An 18,203-nucleotide genomic window follows, 5' to 3' on the forward strand; every position below is an offset into this window, starting at 1 on the left:
TTCCTTGCTGTGTTTGTTGGGGTGAAACCTGTCAGGCCACAGCTGAACTGTCGGACATGCCGCTGTTGTGAGGAGCGGTGCGTTCCAGGTTGGGTGAGTAGTGTTTGCTGGCGGGCTCCACTTGTCTGTTAGTGCTATGGGGGCTACTTGACAAAGTTTATGGAAACCGGCCCCAGGCTAGGGTCCTTTGTTTAGCCGTCTAGGCGACAGAAGGCCTTGGTCTGGCGACCATTATAGTTTTAACTAGTGGGCCGCGACCATTGACACTGGTGATCCCTGTGTGTTCTGGACGAGTGGATTCTCTCTGTCACCGTGTTAAGACCCCATCTTTCATATCCAAATGAGAGTATTCCTTCACGAGGGGATATGTGCATGTAATGTGCGATAGCGGCAGATTCATGTTCAAAGTCAGCTATACAGGCCAGTTGGTACTGTGCTGATTCCGCCGGACGTGTTAATGTCACCGTTGTGAAGCGGTGTTGACGTCTTGTTTTCTCTTTTCTCTTAAAAAGTGAGGAGGGTTCAGAACGGCGGCCTGTCTGGGTGAGTGTTATGTCATTGTTTACATGTTCATAGCTTACGGTTAGCCGGTCGGTGGCCTGGCGCGGGGTAGCTTGGCTTCTCGCGCGCCGCCGGGAGCTCGCTCCTGATCGCGTGCGTCGTAGATCGGCGTCTCGCGAGCGGAAGCAATAGCACCCGAACGGTTGGAGCAGCCGTTAGCTTGATGCTATTCTGTTGAACGTGCTTTGATTTTTAACATGTTTTACACTCTTGACCACGACGTCATCCTTGACAGGGGATGTTCGTCGACCCTGCCTGAGCCTAGACGGGGATTGCGTCAACAAAGAGGACTGTAGCGACTGGTGGAGCGGCGACGCTGCCCGGATCGAACAACACGGGACGGCTGTGTTCTACGGTGGCTTGTGACTGCACTTCGCTGATCTACGTTCCGGGCAGGTACGGGGTTGGCCAGACCTCATAACACGTCTTCTGGTTTTACCTTGCTAAATGTATTGTGAATAACGGTGTTTTTTCCCAAAACGTGTGTTGTTGCAATGCATTTGAGATACGTTGCGGGTTGTGTGTGAGCTGTTTTTGTCACTGGCAGTTAGCTTCTCCGTGCAGGTCGTGATGTGTTGATCTGGTTGTTGTGTGAGAAACATCATGGTGTTTATGTGTACCGTGTACTCACTACTAAGGCAACTAACCTATGAAGCTATGCTTGGTGACGAGTGAGTAAAAGAATGTTCTTTCTCAGACTGTAATGACAATGAACAGTGAGTTCACACATTAACAGGTTTTCCTGTTTTAACTGGCCGTATTGAGGGTAAAATAGGAGGATTGTGTTTTCCCCCCCCGGTTCCCTGGGGACTTTATCACCTCCTATCAGACATGTTGTGCATTAATTGTGTCTTTTGTGTGGTAGGGATACGATGTAACTCTCAGCTTGATTGCTGAGGTTGTGCTAAATCTGCTGGAGAAACTTATTTCCTAAAGGGAAATTGGTTTGGTTGCTGTCATGTGTGCTTAGCAAGGCCTGTGGTCGATACTAATCAAGAATGATGTATTCTCTCATTGTGAAAAAAACGGCGTTCCTCTGTTGAGTGTTTTTGCCATTTTTTGTAGGTGATGATGGGTTGTGTGTGTCATGTGACCTACAACTGGGTTGTACTGGCCACAGAAGCACATGTGTATGTTGGACCGGGGTTCTTAGAGCCCTCTCTATTCTGTGTTTTTCCTTAGTAAAAATCAGATAGCAGGTTAGCTCGTGCGCTGTGTGGAGCTGTGAAACGCTTCATAGAGCTGACTATGACTGTGTCATATTCTCTTTTTGTCGTTACGTCGTATCATGGGTGTGGGGTCGTAAAGGGGTGAACTGGTAACCTTTCCTCTCCCCATTGTTCTGTCGGTCAGGGGTACACCCCCTGTCCTTCAAGGTTCCCGTCACGTGGCGGTTCGGCACGTTACGGGGGGGGGGGGGGGGGGGGAGGGAGTTCCTGGTCCCACGGCCTGGTATATTGGGCGTGTGCACCGCAGGAATTCCCCCGCCATAGAGTACGTCACCGTGCGCGTCTCTGTTGGTAGGACTTCCGTGTGCTGTTCAGGTCCATGTGATGGATCTGTTTTCAGGGGGGGTGGTCAGGGCTCCTCCTCACCAAGCGCCTACTCAGGCCTTCTGTGAGTTCGGACTCCTTCTTCCATGTGAGGAAGCCTCCATCAGAGTACAGAGCCTTCCTCCTCAGATTGTCAAAGTGAGTGGACCCTCTAGAAGGGTCCTTTTCTATTGTATGTATATTCGATTCAATTCGTTTATTGAGTGTGTATGGGTTCGGTGCCTCTTCCCCGGAGGCCCTAAAACCAGTTTTTTACATGGCTCAAGGTGCAATATATTCTTTTCAATCTGTACAGCTCGCGTGGGAAGTCTCTCTGGGGATCCCCGTCTCTTTCCTATGGGAGGGTGGTGGGATGTAAAAATGTGAACATTTTTTACCCCGGCTGTGTAGACTGGGATACATACTGTTGATGCTTCCTTCTTTCTATTCCAGAAGTGTTGGAGTTAGGGAGTGTCACACCCCTCTTGTCGTTCCCCTGGGCGCCTTGGGGATTCAATGACAGGTCTAAATAGCCTGTTCATTGATGGGGGTGTGTCCCGACGCACGTATAGTGCTAGCTCGCTGTAAACAGGCGATTGACTGGCACGCCTTAGTTGCTTGTGGTTGAAACAGCGTTTTTATAAAGCAACTGAGATGGGGGTTTTTCCTCTTCCGGCGACCACATCCCATGACCTGGGTGGGTTGTCGACGGATTCTCGTTCATGTCTGGGGGATGATGACGGGATGGATCTGAACATATGTAGTGGGGTCTCACGCCCTTGGGGTGGGCCACCAGGCGCGGTTCGTCCCGACGTCTGGGTGGCGCCTTCTTTTCATGTTAAGATCAACACGCATATCTGCCCTTCTCCTGGAGTAGGCATGTCGGCGTGGTTAGGGCACGGGACTGGTTCTGGTCACGCTGGTCCAGATCAGTTGAACCCGTTGTCCGCCGGGGATGCAGATCTGCTGTTCTGGTACCCTGAGGGACTTGGGCTTTTTTCAGGGGGAAAAATGCCAGGTCGGTCTGGGTGTCACAGGGTTAAGCGCTATGGAGACCCTGGTTGGGTATGTTTTTACTCAGCACTGTCGTCATGGCTTACAGCCATGCCACTCTGTACGCGCTCGATCTCGTCGGATCTCGGCCGCTACACAGGTTGGTCCTGGTTAGTACTTGGTTGGGAGACCGCCGGGGAATACCAGGTACGGTGTGCTTAGGGGCTGGTTCTCCATTATTTTTCGCTCCTCTCTCACGCATGGCGAAGAGGGGCCTGTGGGGGTGGTTTTTTGACCTCCTCTGGTGACCCTGTGCTTCCCGTACCGCCAGGCCCGGTCCGAAGTGATGTTTGCGACCCGTAGGCCTGGGTTAACCCTTTTTGGAAACTGAAACACTTGTACTGCGGTATAGCCGGTGTATACCCGCAGGTGTGTTTTGGAGTTTTTTCTTGAGGGGTTATAGGAACAACCACCGCATTGGGTAACACCGAGGTGGTTGATTCCCTGGTGTGTTGGAGCAGTGTCAACTCCCGGGTTCACCGTTTGAGGGTGCCCCTGCACGTTCATGACGTCTGCCAATCGTGTCAGCCTTCTCTGCCTCGACCCCTCTGGGTGGGGGTTGTTAAATGGAGGCTTGGTCATGCAACACCGCCAGCTTACGCTCCTTCCGCCGGGGCGGCTGTGTTCAGCTGTCCCCTCTGGCGCCTGTCTCGTCCGCAGTCTCCAGGCTAGGGTTAACAGCCTGTTGCCTGGTTTTTCCCCGGTGCGCTGCCTGCTTCCGTTGGTTAACCTTTTTTGTGTGCTTACGGCCATGCTGACTGCCTATTCTGCAGGGTCAGTGTGCCAGGCGGTGTACTATTGGGGGGACGGGGCCCGCTCGGCTTACGGCCATACCGACCTGAACACGCCCGGTCTCGTCCGATCTCGGAAGCTGGGCAGGTTCTGGCCTGGTTGGTTCCGCCTGGGAATACCAGGTGCAGTAACTGAGGGGCCTTTGTCCGAATACGCTGGCGATGTGGGGGGCGGGGCACTACGTGCCCACCTGGTGGGGTCTTGATGCTGGCATCATGGACTTCTCCGGGCCCCCGTTCCAGGGAGTCCAGTCCTTTTGGTGGGTCTGGGTCTTCCTTCGTGCTCCGCTGCTACGGCCTTGCCACGGGGTTGGGTTTGCCCTTGACCCCGTGATTCTGGGGGCAGTAACGAGGTTGTTCCTCCGTTCGTTCCCGGGTGGCATGCGGGTTGTGCGTGTGTGTAGTCGTGGGGTCAAGCCACGGTCTGCTCACCCTGTGCGTTGAGTTGCTTGAGTGCCTCTTCGCACGGTCGGGTCCGTCGCCCTCCCGTGACGTCCCTAATAGGGGGGCTACCCTCCATTAGGGGGGGTCGGGGGGGCTCGGCCCTCCCTGTTCTGATGGTTTTGGGGGGCTGTCAGCGGGGTGTATTTGTCAGCCAAGTGGCTCCGCTTGGCCTCCCTTGTGCAGTAGCGATGCCAAGCTAAGCCACTAACGATACAGAACGTTAGGTTATGACTATAACCAAGTTCTGTTAGTTAGGGGCGATGCTTGGCATCGGACGCCGCTGCAGCCCTTGTCCTCACCTTGTGGTGAAAGCTTGGGAAGGAGGAGAGCAGGTGACCACACACCTGCTTATGAAGGTAAGCTGATGAGGGGTGTGGTCAGACTAATACTGGTATTAGAGGTACATTTGTGGTTTATTCAGTACGCGTGCACGTACGCGAGATAGTGCAGTAGCGATGCCAAGCATCGCCCCTAACTAACAGAACTTGGTTATAGTCATAACCTAACGTTAAGTCTGTCAAAGTGAATGCGGTATTAACGCACAATTCTATTAACGCCACAATTTTTTTTAACTCACAATTTTTTTTTTTTTACTTTATTTTAATTTGTCTAGACTTCACTCATGTGTATTATTGATACTATGTTTGTTTCTGACTCAAAGTGTGTGTGTGTGTGTGTGTGTGTGTGTGTGTGTGTGTGTGTGTGTGTGTGTGTGTGTGTGTGTGTGTGTGTGTGTGTGTGTGTGTGTGTGTGTGTGTGTGTGTGTGTGAGAGAGAGAGATAGAGAGAGAGGGGGGGGGGTGAGAGAGATGAAGAAGGGGCAAGAGAGAAAGAGAGCTGGGAGAGTGTGTGTGAGAGAGAGAGGGGGGGGTGGGGGGTGAGTCCTCAGCCCTTGTGTGGGTGAATGTAACAAGTTTCTAACGTTTTCTTTCCCCTATTATTTCATGCACACTTTATTCATTGTTTTAAAATAAATTATTATTTTCTTTTAAGTTATTTTGTGCATCACTCTGTTTTGAATTTGATGCAAATTTGCAATGCATGAGGGTCATCCTTTTGTGATAAATGGCTGCATAAAGCAAGCATTTGTTGACTCTCATGTTGATAAGAGTATTAAAACTTGGAACTTAAAAAATATCCGTTTAAGGTAGATACAATTATTATATATTTTTTAATGCGATTAATTTGCGATTAATCGCGAGTTAACTATGGACAATCATGCGATTAATCAGATTAAATATTTTAATCGATTGACAGCACTAATGTATATATATTAGGGCTGTCAGTTTATCGCATTAATTAGATTAATTAATTACACAGCAAATTATCGCGTTATGAAAATTAACTCAAAATGTATTACAAAAAGAATATATCTTTATTATTATTATTTTTTTTAAATGACATTTTTTTTAATCTCATTCCATAAGAACGTAGAATACACATTTACAGACTTTTTTTTTATAGGGGCTATTTGCATGTTCTTGGTATCTGATTCTAGGGATCTATGGATCTCAGGGAATGTATTCCCAGTGTCAGAAATACTGTGTCTGTTACTAGGCTTGAGTAAATTGTAATGAACCAAATGAGAATATCAATAATACTTTTTTTTTTATCTTTGACTGTGAATAACACTGCTCAAATTGACCAGACCTGAAAAGCATTCCATAAGAACGTAGAATACACATTTACAGACTTTTTTTTTATAGGGGCTATTTGCATGTTCTTGGTATCTGATTCTAGGGACATCTATGGATCTCAGGGAATGTATTCCCAGTGTCAGAAATACTGTGTCTGTTACTAGGCTTGAGTAAATTGTAATGAACCAAATGAGAATATCAATAATACTTTTTTTTTATCTTTGACTGTGAATAACACTGCTCAAATTGACCAGACCTGAAAAGTCTAAGCAAATTAATAGATGGAAGATGATTAAACAGAAGGTTTTGTAGATACAGTACTGAATTCTGCCATCCGGACACATGCAATTTGAAATATGATTATAGAATATAGAATATCAGGCATAAAATGGTTATGCGATTAAAATGCGATTAATTAGATTAATTAATTAATTACAAATCCTGTAATTAATTAGATGCATTTTTTGTATCGCCTGGCAGCACTAATATATATATATATATATATATACACACACACTATATAATGATGAACACAATGACACAGTGACACAGACTCAGGGTTCAAAACTGGAAAAACTTTATTAGAAGAATGAGGGCATACAAAATTTTATGACAACATTATGGGAAATTCGCTTACTGTCTTCTCCAAAGTGAGACAAGAAGATAGACACCACAATGAATCGAAGCAGACAGTACCAGTTAGCCTAGGCGTTGGCCAACTAACACCTCCCCCGGAGTTTGAACTAGGCTAATGGTACTGTCCGCTTCCATTCATTGTGCTAAGCTAGGCTAATGTGCAGCCGGACAGCTTTCTACTGAACGCACAGAGGAAACCGGTATCTATCTCCTTGTCTCACTCTGGAGAAGACGGTGAGCAAATCTCCCACAATGTTGGCGTGTTCCTTTAAACAAAAGCGTAAGGTTAAGGCCTTCCTAGGAAGGCGTAAATCTAGACGACAGACTGCGATTTGTCCATCAGCCGGTCATCCTCCGAATAGCGTCGAAACGTATCTCCCAGCAGAGGCTCCAGGGCGTCTCCTGAGCGGTCGGAGCTGGCGCGCACGGCACAGGCTATGACGCCACACACCACCGCCACAACCATTACCGTGGCAACGACCGCTATGGTGATTATCTCAGACAGGGTGAAGGGACGGGCTGCGGAGAATGTCAAGCCAGATGTAAATGAGTGTGCTTGTGTGTCGTGCTCTGTGCCAAAATATGGCATTTTGAGACATTTTTAACTTATGTTTTAACTGTGTGTGTGTCTGTGTGTGTCGGTGTGTGTCTGTGTGAGTGTGTGTCTACATGTGTCTGCATGTGTGCGCGTGTGTGGTTGCATGTGTGTGTTCATGTACATGCATATGTGTACATGTGTGTACGTGTGTGTGTGTGTGCTACTCACTAGGCCACTGGACGTCGTAGGAGTATCCCAGGTTTTGAGGGGCGGAGACAAACATGGCAGCGTTGGTGACAGGAGGCCAGAAGGGGACCATGTTGGACTGAAGGTTGTGACCAATAGGAGCGTTTTCCTCAGGATACACCACCTGACCTGGAGACAAACAGGAGGAGTAAACCAACCTGAAGGACTAAAGGACTCACTAAAAACAAGGCACTGCATGTACTGTACCACGGCATGGGCAATTAACCCGTTCACTACCACACTACAGAAGGTTAACCCTTTACTAGCACACTACAGACGGTTATAGTGTGATAGTAAAGGGTTAAACCCTTTGTCGTGTGGCAGTGAAAGGGTTAACCCTTTGGTAGTGCGGTGGTGAAAGGGTTAAAGCATGAGGCTCAGTGAGGTTAAGGTAGGGGTGGGGATTACACATGTTTGTAGGGAGTCCTCTATAGCCACAACAGCTGTTGACCGACTGTTTTACTTGTGAAATAGAGTTTAACCACCTTTTCAATCTTTATGGTTGACATTCACGGTGAAGACTATGGTTAAACGTAGAATCTTGGTATTGCACTTTGTTTACATTTTGTGTTTTGGTCTGTTGTGTAGGTTGGAGTTTAGTAACATATTATACTGTGAATCTCTCCACACCTCTCTTGGCAGTGCCTGATGTGTGGCCAGCGATGGCAACCCATCCCCTAAAACAAAAAGGCAAACAAAGTGCAAAGCAAGGTCGCTGTTTGACGGCAACACAGGTTCTACCTTTAAGTAGGACAGATTGATGCAAGTTAACCCTTTCACTACCGAGGGTTGTAGTGTGGTAGTGAAAGGTTAACCTTCTGTAGTGTGGTAGTGAAAGGTTAACCTTCTGTAGTGTGGTAGTGAAAGGTTAACCTTCTGTAGTGTGGTAGAGAAAGGTTAACCTTCTGTAGTGTGGTAGTGAAAGGTTAACCTTCTGTAGTGTGGTAGTGAAAGGTTAACCGTATGTAGTGTGGTAGTGAAAGGTTAACCTTCTGTAGTGTGGTAGAGAAAGGTTAACCTTCTGTAGTGTGGTAGTGAAAAGTTAACCTTCTGTAGTGTGGTAGTGAAAGGTTAACCTTCTGTAGTGTGGTAGTGAAAGGTTAACCGTATGTAGTGTGGTAGTGAAAGGTTAACCGTATGTAGTGTGGTAGTGAAAGGTTAACCTTTTGTAGTGTGGTAGTGAAAGGTTAACCTTCTGTAGTGTGGTAGTGAAAGGGTTAACCATTTGTAGTGTGGTAGTGAAAGGTTAACCTTCTGTAGTGTGTTAGTGAAAGGGTTAACCCTTTGTAGTGTAGTAGTGAAAGAGTTAACCTTCTGCAGTGTGGTAGTGAAAGAGTTAACCTTCTGTAGTGTGGTAGTGAAATAGTTAACCTTCTGTAGTGTGTGAGTGAAAGGTTAACCTTCTGTAGTGTGGTAGTGAAAGGGTAACCTTCTGTAGTGTGTAGGGCTGACCTTCGAATATTCTTTTGGAATTCGAAGCTTTTCTTGGAATTCGAAGCTTCGGGGCCAAGATTTGATTTTAATTCGAAGCTTCAAGATAAAAAAAATTATAATAATAATTATAAATATATATATATATATATATATATATATATATATATATATATATTTTTTTTTTGTATGTTGTGGGACTTGTACAGCACTTTGTTCAACTTTGTCAGTGCTGTAAAGTTTAAACCTTTTTAAATCTTAGACAAACTAAACACTTTTCTTTCATGAAATATTGTAAGCTGTCATTTGAGGCTTTATAAAAGCAGCACAATGAACACAAATCTGTCAGTGCCGAGTCCGACCTCATCTTAAATAACAAACAGCATTGCTTGTTGTAATTAACAAAGAGAGGCAGAGTTGATTTAGCAAAAAAATATATAATAATAATAATAATTTCCTTTTTTTCTTTTTTTTTAATAGATTCAAATTTTATTTTCATATTCGAATCCCATGCCCATCGAATGAAGCTTCGAAGTATTTAAGACAGCCTAGTAGTGTGGTAGTGAAAGGTTAACCTTCTGTAGTGTGGTAGTGAAAGGTTAACCTTCTTTAGTGTGGTAGTGAAAGGGTGAACCTTCTGCAGTGTGGTAGTGAAAGAGTTAACCTTCTGTAGTGTGGTAGTGAAAGGTTAACCTTCTGTAGTGTGGTAGTGAAAGGTTAACCTTCTGTAGTGTGGTAGTGAAAGGTTAACCTTCTGTAGTGTGGTAGTGAAAGGTTAACCTTCTGTAGTGTGGTAGTGAAAGGTTAACCTTCTGTAGTGTGGTAGTGAAAGGTTAACCTTCTGTAGTGTGGTAGTGAAAGGATTAACGTAGGGTCTATTTGAGGAAATAAAACAAAACAATGCTATTATGAACTAACATAATGTATAATTTATTTTGCATAGTGAATATTGGCGAATATTGGCGTTACTCTCGACTATAGTTCATAGTTTACCTGGCTTTTATTTTTAAACCGAATCATGGATTGTAGCACAGTCAGAAATGTATACAGCCTGCAGTGTGTGTGTAACAGTGTTGTGCTTCACTTTCAACTCAATCAATCCAGGAACCAATTCAAAACAAACAAAACACCTGTGTTACGAGAAGGCTGTGCCAAATAACTCCAACGCATTGCAGTTTCTGTTTCCATTTTGAACTGATTTAATTGAAAGTGAGCTGAGCACAACCCTGGCTGCAGGAATATGTCTGTTTACACGTGTCTGTAACCCTATGTGTGTGTAGCAGACCTGGGCTGTGCCTGTTAAGCCACTCATCAAAGACCGCATCGGTGAACGTGTGCAGCAGGACGAAGATGGGGTCGTTGGGGGAGAGGTGTGTCTGTCCGCCCGTCCCGTTCAGGAACAGGTGGGCCAGGTTGTGGAGGCTGCGGACCACCGGGTCATAAGCACCCTGAGGGGCACTGTAGCCTGGAGGAGGAGAATGAACACACATCAATACTTTGTGTGTGTGTGTTTGTGTGTCTCTTTTTGTCCAGGCGTTCACACGTTTGCATGTGTTTGTATTTATTCTGTTCCATACATCCACCCACCCTCTATGGTGTTCCTGAAGCTCAGGGAGGACGTGGAGTAGTACGGCGGCGTGTCGAAGGTGTTGAGCTCCAGACAGTCCACCACGTCCTGGGGCTCAGGCAGCCTCTGCACCATGGGACGCCCCACGTTCCCCGCCGGGTTCCTGTTGATGGGGGCGGTCTCTGTGCCTGGAAGAGGGGCGGTGGGGTGGGAAATGACAAGAATCATCATCATCATCTAAATAGTCAAAATAATACTAATACATGATGATGAGGATGATGATGATGATGGTGATGATGATAATGATGATGATGATGATGATGATGATGATGATGATTTCAATTAAAGGTCCCAGTTTGGAATGAGGACGATGTAGACTCAACCACATATACGGTACAAATGCTGTGTGATAATACGTGTGATGCACGCAATTTAATTCAATGATGTGATTCTAAAGGGACAGTCCACCCACTGTGAACTGTCCAATTTGAATTGAAAGAAATGTATTCTGGATGAACTGAAAGGAATCAGACAGGTCTAAAGTACAATGAATGATGTTCTGATCCCTATACAGCCTCCGTCAGACGTCTCAGACAAACCACACTCCAGATAGTTAGGCAGCTCATCTCAGAGTCACTCTTTCTAACTCTATGAAAACGAAACTATTTCTAATGGCTTAGATGGTAGCAGGAAAGTTTCGAGCGGTAGGCTAATTGTGTGAGCAAAGAACTGAGCTCTCTCCCTCGCGTTCTCTCTCCCTCTCTATCTCCCTCTCTATCTATTTCACTCTCTCTCTCTATCTCTCTCGCTCTGCACACACAGAAGCACAAGAAACTGGCACATAACTCAGTCGCTTTCTATGTCTGTTTGAAGATTATTCCCCAAGATCAAAGGAACCGGCAGACTGTGGGATTCCATCTTTCATCAGGCACATGCCCAAATTAGGCAACCCCCACTTCCCACGCCCATATATGGGGATGTTGCTTATCAAGGCAGGAAATACCATCTCAGTCATGACTCTCTAAGAGGATTAACAAGGTAGATCACTAACACTTTCACCACTCACATGCTCTCAACTATTCGTTTGGAATTCACACACACACACACACACACACACACACACACACACACACACACACACACACACTGTATTTTCCTTATATGTCAAAGTGTTCCTTGACAGCTAATTTGTCCACTTTGCAACAAAACACCATGACTTAAGGAGGATACACATTCTTGACCTGATAATGTAAGAACCTATTAAAGTAATTAGGTCTATTTGTGAACAAAAACAAAGGCAGTGACATAGGACGGTAATCTGGTGCCATGCAGTGCGGATTGAGACACCCAATCTCTCTCAGTCTAATCAGCTAATGTGGAGTCATGTGAGGGAGAGACTGTAGATTATTCCTTGATAATACAAAACACACACGCACACACACACACACACACACACATTTGCAGACTTCCCTTTTTTTTGTCTGAAACCCATGACCTGTTTGTACTGTGTGTTAGAGTTTGACATAACTCTTCTAGAACAATTCTTCTAGTGACTGTAATGGCTAATGAAGCTCCCTGTATCAGTGATCTTAAACCACTTGACTTGTTCTATCACCCTGCCCTCAGATTCATCACTGGTGACAGGTATGCTACTCACAATTGTCTTCTGATACGGTTGGTTGGTCTTTTCTTGCAGAGGAACAGGAAACAGTGGTGTTTGTTGATATACAAAGCCCTTATTGGCAAGCTACCACCTTACATCATAGTGTTGCTGGAACTTTGGACCCTATCTGACTCACTCAAATGACTGGCTTGTTCTGACCTTGGAAGTCTGCCATGGTCACTAATCACTGGGTATCAGTCTGTAACGGTTTTAGCCGATTTCCTTTGTTTTTATCTTTGTTTTCTACCTTGTATTTTAGGTGATTTCCCCTGTTTTCAGCTTTGTCTTTATCTTGTTGTGTTACTACTTTAAAAAAGTGTTGTCTTATTTATTTTAACTGTTCACTGTGTTTAGTCTGTTTACTCATCATCATTAGAAATGAGTATTACAGTTTTTTAGTTTTTTTGATAATTTTCTCAATGGCACTTAACTGTATACTATATGATTATTAGGCAACAGTATGCTTTTGTTCGCTGTGTAAATACGTGTGCTGTTTTCGTGTCTCTGTGTATGCCTGGCTCCACCACAATGTTCTCCTCCTCAGATATAAAAGTTGACCTTCAACTTGATCAGTGTGTCAGTAGTTACTGGCTCTCTTTAGGTAATGGCCGGCATTGGCCGCTCTCATTTCTGTTGCAGCTGAAACCGCAGTGTACATCTCCCCTATCGTTCCTGTTGCTGGGTTTCTGTTCCTGTGTGTGCTTTTATTTTTTTTTGGTATATTTGTATTAGTTTATTGGACAAGTCCGGCAGAGAGGAAGTATGGGAGGAGAGATAGGGGGGAAGACATGCGGCAAAGGTCGCTGGGTCCGGGAGTCGAACCCGGGACGGCCGCGTTGCACTACAGTGCGTTACGTGGTGCGCCACCCTGGCGCCCCCTGTGTGTGCTTTTGACTCACTGTTGCAGATGGTGCCCAGAGTGTCGTAGTCCTCCACGCTCTCACAGATGACCCTCCACTGGGAGAATACAGAGTTGGCGCTCAGGGAACTCATGTCGAAGCTGCTCCTGGCCCCCAGCAGGTCGTCGGTGCAGATGTCACACTCACTGCCCCCAATGGCAAAGTTCCAATAGGGCAGAGCGAAGCTCGGGTTCCCCAGCATGTCCTGGTGCATGGGTGGAGAGAGGGATGGAAAAGTATGTGGATGTTAACGTTTATTCTTGAATGCAGTTGTGGATGGATGGATGGATAGATAGATGAGTGGATGGATGGATAGATAGATGAGTGGGTGGATGGATAGATGAGTGAGTGGATGGATAGATAGATAGATGAGTGGGTGGGTGGGTGGATAGTCAAGTCAAGAGTTTTATTTGTCACGGCATACAAGCATACAGTGAGATGCAGGGGGTCATGCCCGCAGTGATTGTGCAATAATACAAGTAATAAGAATAGGATGAGAATAAGACATGTGTGCAATAATACAAGTAATAAGAATAAGACATAACAGGTATAGATGAGTGGATGGATGAATGGATAGATTATTGAATGGATGAATGGACGAGCAGATGGATGGATGAGCAAGTGGATGATGGGTGGATGGATGGATGAGCAGGTGGGTGGGTGGGAGCATGGATAGATGGATGGATGAAGTAGGGCAATTGTATCCCCTCTGTATTCCCCTTGACAATAATATCCTCTACTCCTCTGACTCTCTAACCCTGACAACACCTCCACCTCTCCTCCATCTCTCGTTCATCTCTCCCCCACCTCTCCTCCATCTCTCCTTCATCTCTCCTCCATCTCTCCCCCACCTCTCCTCCATGCCTCTATACCTTCACTTATTTCATTGCTGCCATGTCCATCTCTCCCTCCCTCCTCTGACTTGCATGTCTCCCTCATGTCCCTCCATCCCTCCAAACTCTCCTCTCTACACTCCCGCCCCCCTCAAATACATCTCTGCGTTCTTCCTCACATCTCTCCATCCGTCCCTGACCCTGCTCTCCCTCTTTACTCTCTTCACCATGACACTAACTCTCCTCCTCCCTACATGTACCTCTCCTCTCTCCCATTTCCCCCATCCCTTCATCTGTTGTCTATCCCCCTCTCTCTCCTCATTCCCCATCTCCTCTTCCACTTTCTCCCACCTTCCTTCCTCCTCCTGACTCTCTCCCTCCCCTCCACCCGCTATCCCATTCATCCCATTAACCCCCTCCCTTCCTCTCTCCCACCTCACCATCTCCCATCTTCTTTCATCTCCATCTCTTCTCCCATTATTTCCTCCTCCTTTCCTTCCACTTTCTCTTCTTCATGCCCCCCCCCCCCCCCATGCTTCTACCCCTCTCTCTCTCCCTCCCATCCCTCACTCCGCTGACCTGCATATCTTTCTCCAGCTGCATCAGGTGGTAGCGGTGCCAGGTGACAAATCCTGGTCCCTCGTGGGAGAAGTCCACCCCTCCGAAGCTGGGCTGTCCAGGCCCCAGGTAGGTCTTGCTGACTGAGTAGTAGTGGGTCCACACAAAGTAGTTGTAGATGGTGATGTTCTCACACTGAGGGGTGTTGCCATCAGGCCCAAACACCTCCTGGTGCCTGGTAGAGATGCGAGAGAGGGAGAGAGAGAGAGAGAGGGGGGGAGAGAGAGAGAGAGAGAAATAGAAAGTCAACACCTTGTGTTTTTTTATAGCCTTCTCTCAAACCCTGCGTCACTTCTTTTATAAACTGGATCACATGTCTGTCCTCAATCTCTCTCCCTCCCTCCATCGACTGTGTTTTTAGGTTTGTTATCAGAATCCACCGTGCCCAATCTAACCAGATGAACGTGTTGTTGATTTGAAATTATAGAATGGATAAATCATTTAGATTTGTAATTCAGGGCACCCAAGTGGCGACCCATGTAACGCACTGCGTCGCGAAGAGGCCGACCCGGGTTAGATTCCCGGACCCGGCGTCCTTTGCCGAATGTCTTTCCCCCGCTCTGTCTCCCGTTCTTCCTCTCTCTCTCTCTCTCTCTACCGGACTGCCCGGTAGTACAAACAAATAAAAATCTACCAAAAACATAATTTTTTTTTAAAGATTTGTAATTCAGTCCACAAATAGGCTCACCTATTTTTTCTCCCTCTATTTTTGGACGTCAAGTCAGTAACATAGGCCTTGTTGGAGCCAGAACAGGGAGAGAGACATTTCCCATGTCTGTCCTGTTTCTGTCTTTACTATGTTTAAAAGGTCCAGCTTCTACATACGATTCTAGAGTTGGCTAAATCCTGGAATACTAGTGAGCCCTAAATATTCTGTAGTATATATATATATATATTATTTTTTGTATGTTGTGGGACTTGTACAGCACTTTGTTCAACTTTGTCAGTGCTGTAAAGTTTAAACGTTTTTTAAATCTTAGACAAACTAAACACTTATATATATATATATATGTAGTTACACATACACATACACAGAGACCTCCCTAATTCTAGTCTGTGGTTCTACATGTACCGTCTTATACAGATGACTGTTTCAGGGTGGACAGTCCTCTTGGCCAGGTCCAAAGCGTTCACAAACGCAGACTTCTCATCTGTACTCAGCAGCATCACATTTCTCCTCACTAGAGAGATGGAAGAAAGGGTGACAGGGAGGAGGGAGAGAGGGAGGGAGGAAAGGGGGAGACAAGGAAGTAGAGAGAGAGAGAAGAGTTATGGAGGGATGGGATGAGGAAGAAGAAGATGTCGTGAAAATGTAATCCAGACATCTATTTTCTGTAACAATTAGTTTCATGCACTAAGCAGATGCATTTCATATGTTGGTCAGAAATATGAGAATGTAAATTGCCATTGTGGACCTGTGAAGCCCATTAAGTCATGTCATGTGATGTTGGGCTATACAAATACATCTGATTAGACTTGACTTAAAGTGGCACTTCACGGGGAAAAAAACGAAGCTGATTTATTTTGCACATCGTTTCATACATTATCCCAAAACTGTAAACTGTTTTGCAAACATTAATTTAGTTTGACAGTTATTGAGAGTTAATGAGTTTGAATATGTCCTCCAGTCACCGAAGAACACTAAATCCTTTTATTGTGTTCATTACAGCTCAATGAAATGATGTCGATGAACAAATAGCGATGGGGATTACAATAGGGATTGCTATTTTATCATCCACATCATTTCACTGAGCGGTAATTAACCTCCGATGACATGACTGGAGGACAAATTCAAACTCGTTAACTCTCAATAACTGTCAAACTAAATTAATGTGTGCGAAACTGTTCATGTGTGAGATCATGTGCGGAATAAATCAGCATTGTTTTTAGGTGAACTACCCCTTTAAAAGTACGAGGAAGACAACAAGACGTTGTTTTGTTTAAATCTTGTGAAATAGGAAGGGCAGCCATCTTCTCACCCACGGAGGTCGTCTGGTCACAGTTAGGCCCGGTCAGACCGTATAGACAGCGGCCGCAGTTGTACCCGCTGAAGTTCCCGTTGCACTGGCACGCCCGGCTGAAGAAGCGCAGCGGCCACCGCTCTCTGTCGTCCCTTCCGTCGTGAGGGTACTGAGGTCCGTGGCGCCGGCTGTCGGCCGTGATGGACACGCACTGTCCCCGCCCGGTGCTGGAGCCACACTCGTCCCCCGACGCCCCCGAGAGAGAGGGGCAGCACTGGCCGCTCGTCATGATGTCAACGGTGGCGCACTCCCGAGGGAACTGGGCCACGGTTAGGGTGGCACACATGGTCACCGCCAGGAGACACACTCGCCACATTCTGCTGCGCCCCCGGGAGAGGTGGCGTACAGGGTGTGGGCGGGGGGGAGAAGGGTTGGCGGGTGAGAAGGAGAAGGACAGAGACGATATTCTGAGCCTGAATGCAGCAACAGATGTCCTCATACACTGAAGGCAAACAATTCAGGTCGCTCACTTTCTATTCTCTTGTCAACGTCAATTGTCTTAAAATGTTTCCCCTCGATCGTCAGCTCCTAAACCTTCCCTCTGCCGACGCTACTGACTATCCATAATTCACAAAGCCATTAGCTCTCAGGTTTTACTGTTACGACTTCTAAACAAAAGTTTCAACAAAAGACAGGGAGACATTATTTGAATCTATACTTTTTGTAGTCAATTTGTATTGTATTGAAGAAGAAGAATGCATGAGAGAGTTTATAAGACGTTGATTGCACCAATAGTTTCCAGAGCAAATCATGGTTAACAACCACCAAAGAAAAACTTGCTATGGAATCTTCAAGAAATTAACGGTCTTGGTACATTGTGCTGGAACAGAAATACTATATGACTGATTGAATAGAGCATGTTATATACAGGACTATACCACATACAGAGACACATGACTTGCATAGATGCTTTTTCTCTCCACAAGAAATATTGATTTCCCTAATTAAAATAGATTTATAGTTCTCTCCCCATGCACCAAGAGTTTATAATCAGATGGCTGAGCCAATCCTTTATCAGTGTAGATCTATAAAGAATGATACACATTGTATTGAATCATATATGTAAAGCCTGATACTACAGAGCAATATTATGAGAAGTCCCCTACCTCTGATTGTGCATATCGGTCCTCTCTGTCTGCAGAACTGTATCCCCTTAGGGGCGGCCAATTGCCCTCTCTTGGTTTAAATAGCTCCCTACCACATGACCAGGCCTTCCCTCCCTGAGCTACAGGCACACACACACACACGCACGCATGCACGCACACACACACACACACTCACACACACACACGCACGCACACACACACACACACACACACACACGCACACACACACACACACACACACACACACACACACACACACACACACACACACACACGCACGCACACACACATGCATGTGTGTTCAAAAAATCAGACAAATCCCTCGTGACCCAAAAGGGGCCAATCTGTGAGCTCACTCACACACAGTAAGAGATTCAACTACTGTGGGATGATGTACACACTTAAGTCACACGTTTAAATAAAGTAGCCAGCATCAATTGTCATGATTCCCTCTCTCTAGTCCCTCCCGTCTGTATAGTCCCTCTCCTTGTGTTTCCCCGTCCAGCAGCTGTCTAGTCTGTGTTCGCCCCGGTTGTGTCTCATTTGTCATTATCCCAGCTGTCTTATGTTAGTCTTTATTTCCCCATGTGTCTTTAAGTTCCATTCCCCCTGTTATGGGTCTGTCTAT

The 18,203-nt window shown here is 45.9% G+C and overlaps 1 protein-coding gene across 1 annotated transcript; it reads right to left on the reverse strand.

Annotated features, from left to right (window-relative positions):
• Positions 1-6,577: 6,577 nt before the first annotated feature.
• tyrp1b (tyrosinase-related protein 1b) lies at positions 6,578-17,614 on the reverse strand. Its single transcript, XM_084319243.1, has 9 exons — positions 17,576-17,614; positions 16,428-16,789; positions 15,521-15,629; positions 14,410-14,623; positions 12,998-13,202; positions 10,456-10,623; positions 10,154-10,333; positions 7,420-7,566; positions 6,578-7,172 (listed from the first exon to the last, which is right to left on the reverse strand). The coding sequence occupies exons 1-9, from the start codon at positions 17,587-17,589 to the stop codon at positions 6,967-6,969; spliced, it is 1,605 nt and encodes a 534-aa protein (XP_084175369.1). The 5' UTR covers positions 17,590-17,614; the 3' UTR covers positions 6,578-6,966.
• Positions 17,615-18,203: the final 589 nt, after the last annotated feature.

This window comes from Notolepis coatsorum (genome assembly GCF_963971535.1).
Source record: "Notolepis coatsorum genome assembly, chromosome: 7".
In the NCBI taxonomy this organism is placed as follows: Eukaryota; Metazoa; Chordata; class Actinopteri; order Aulopiformes; family Paralepididae; genus Notolepis; species Notolepis coatsorum.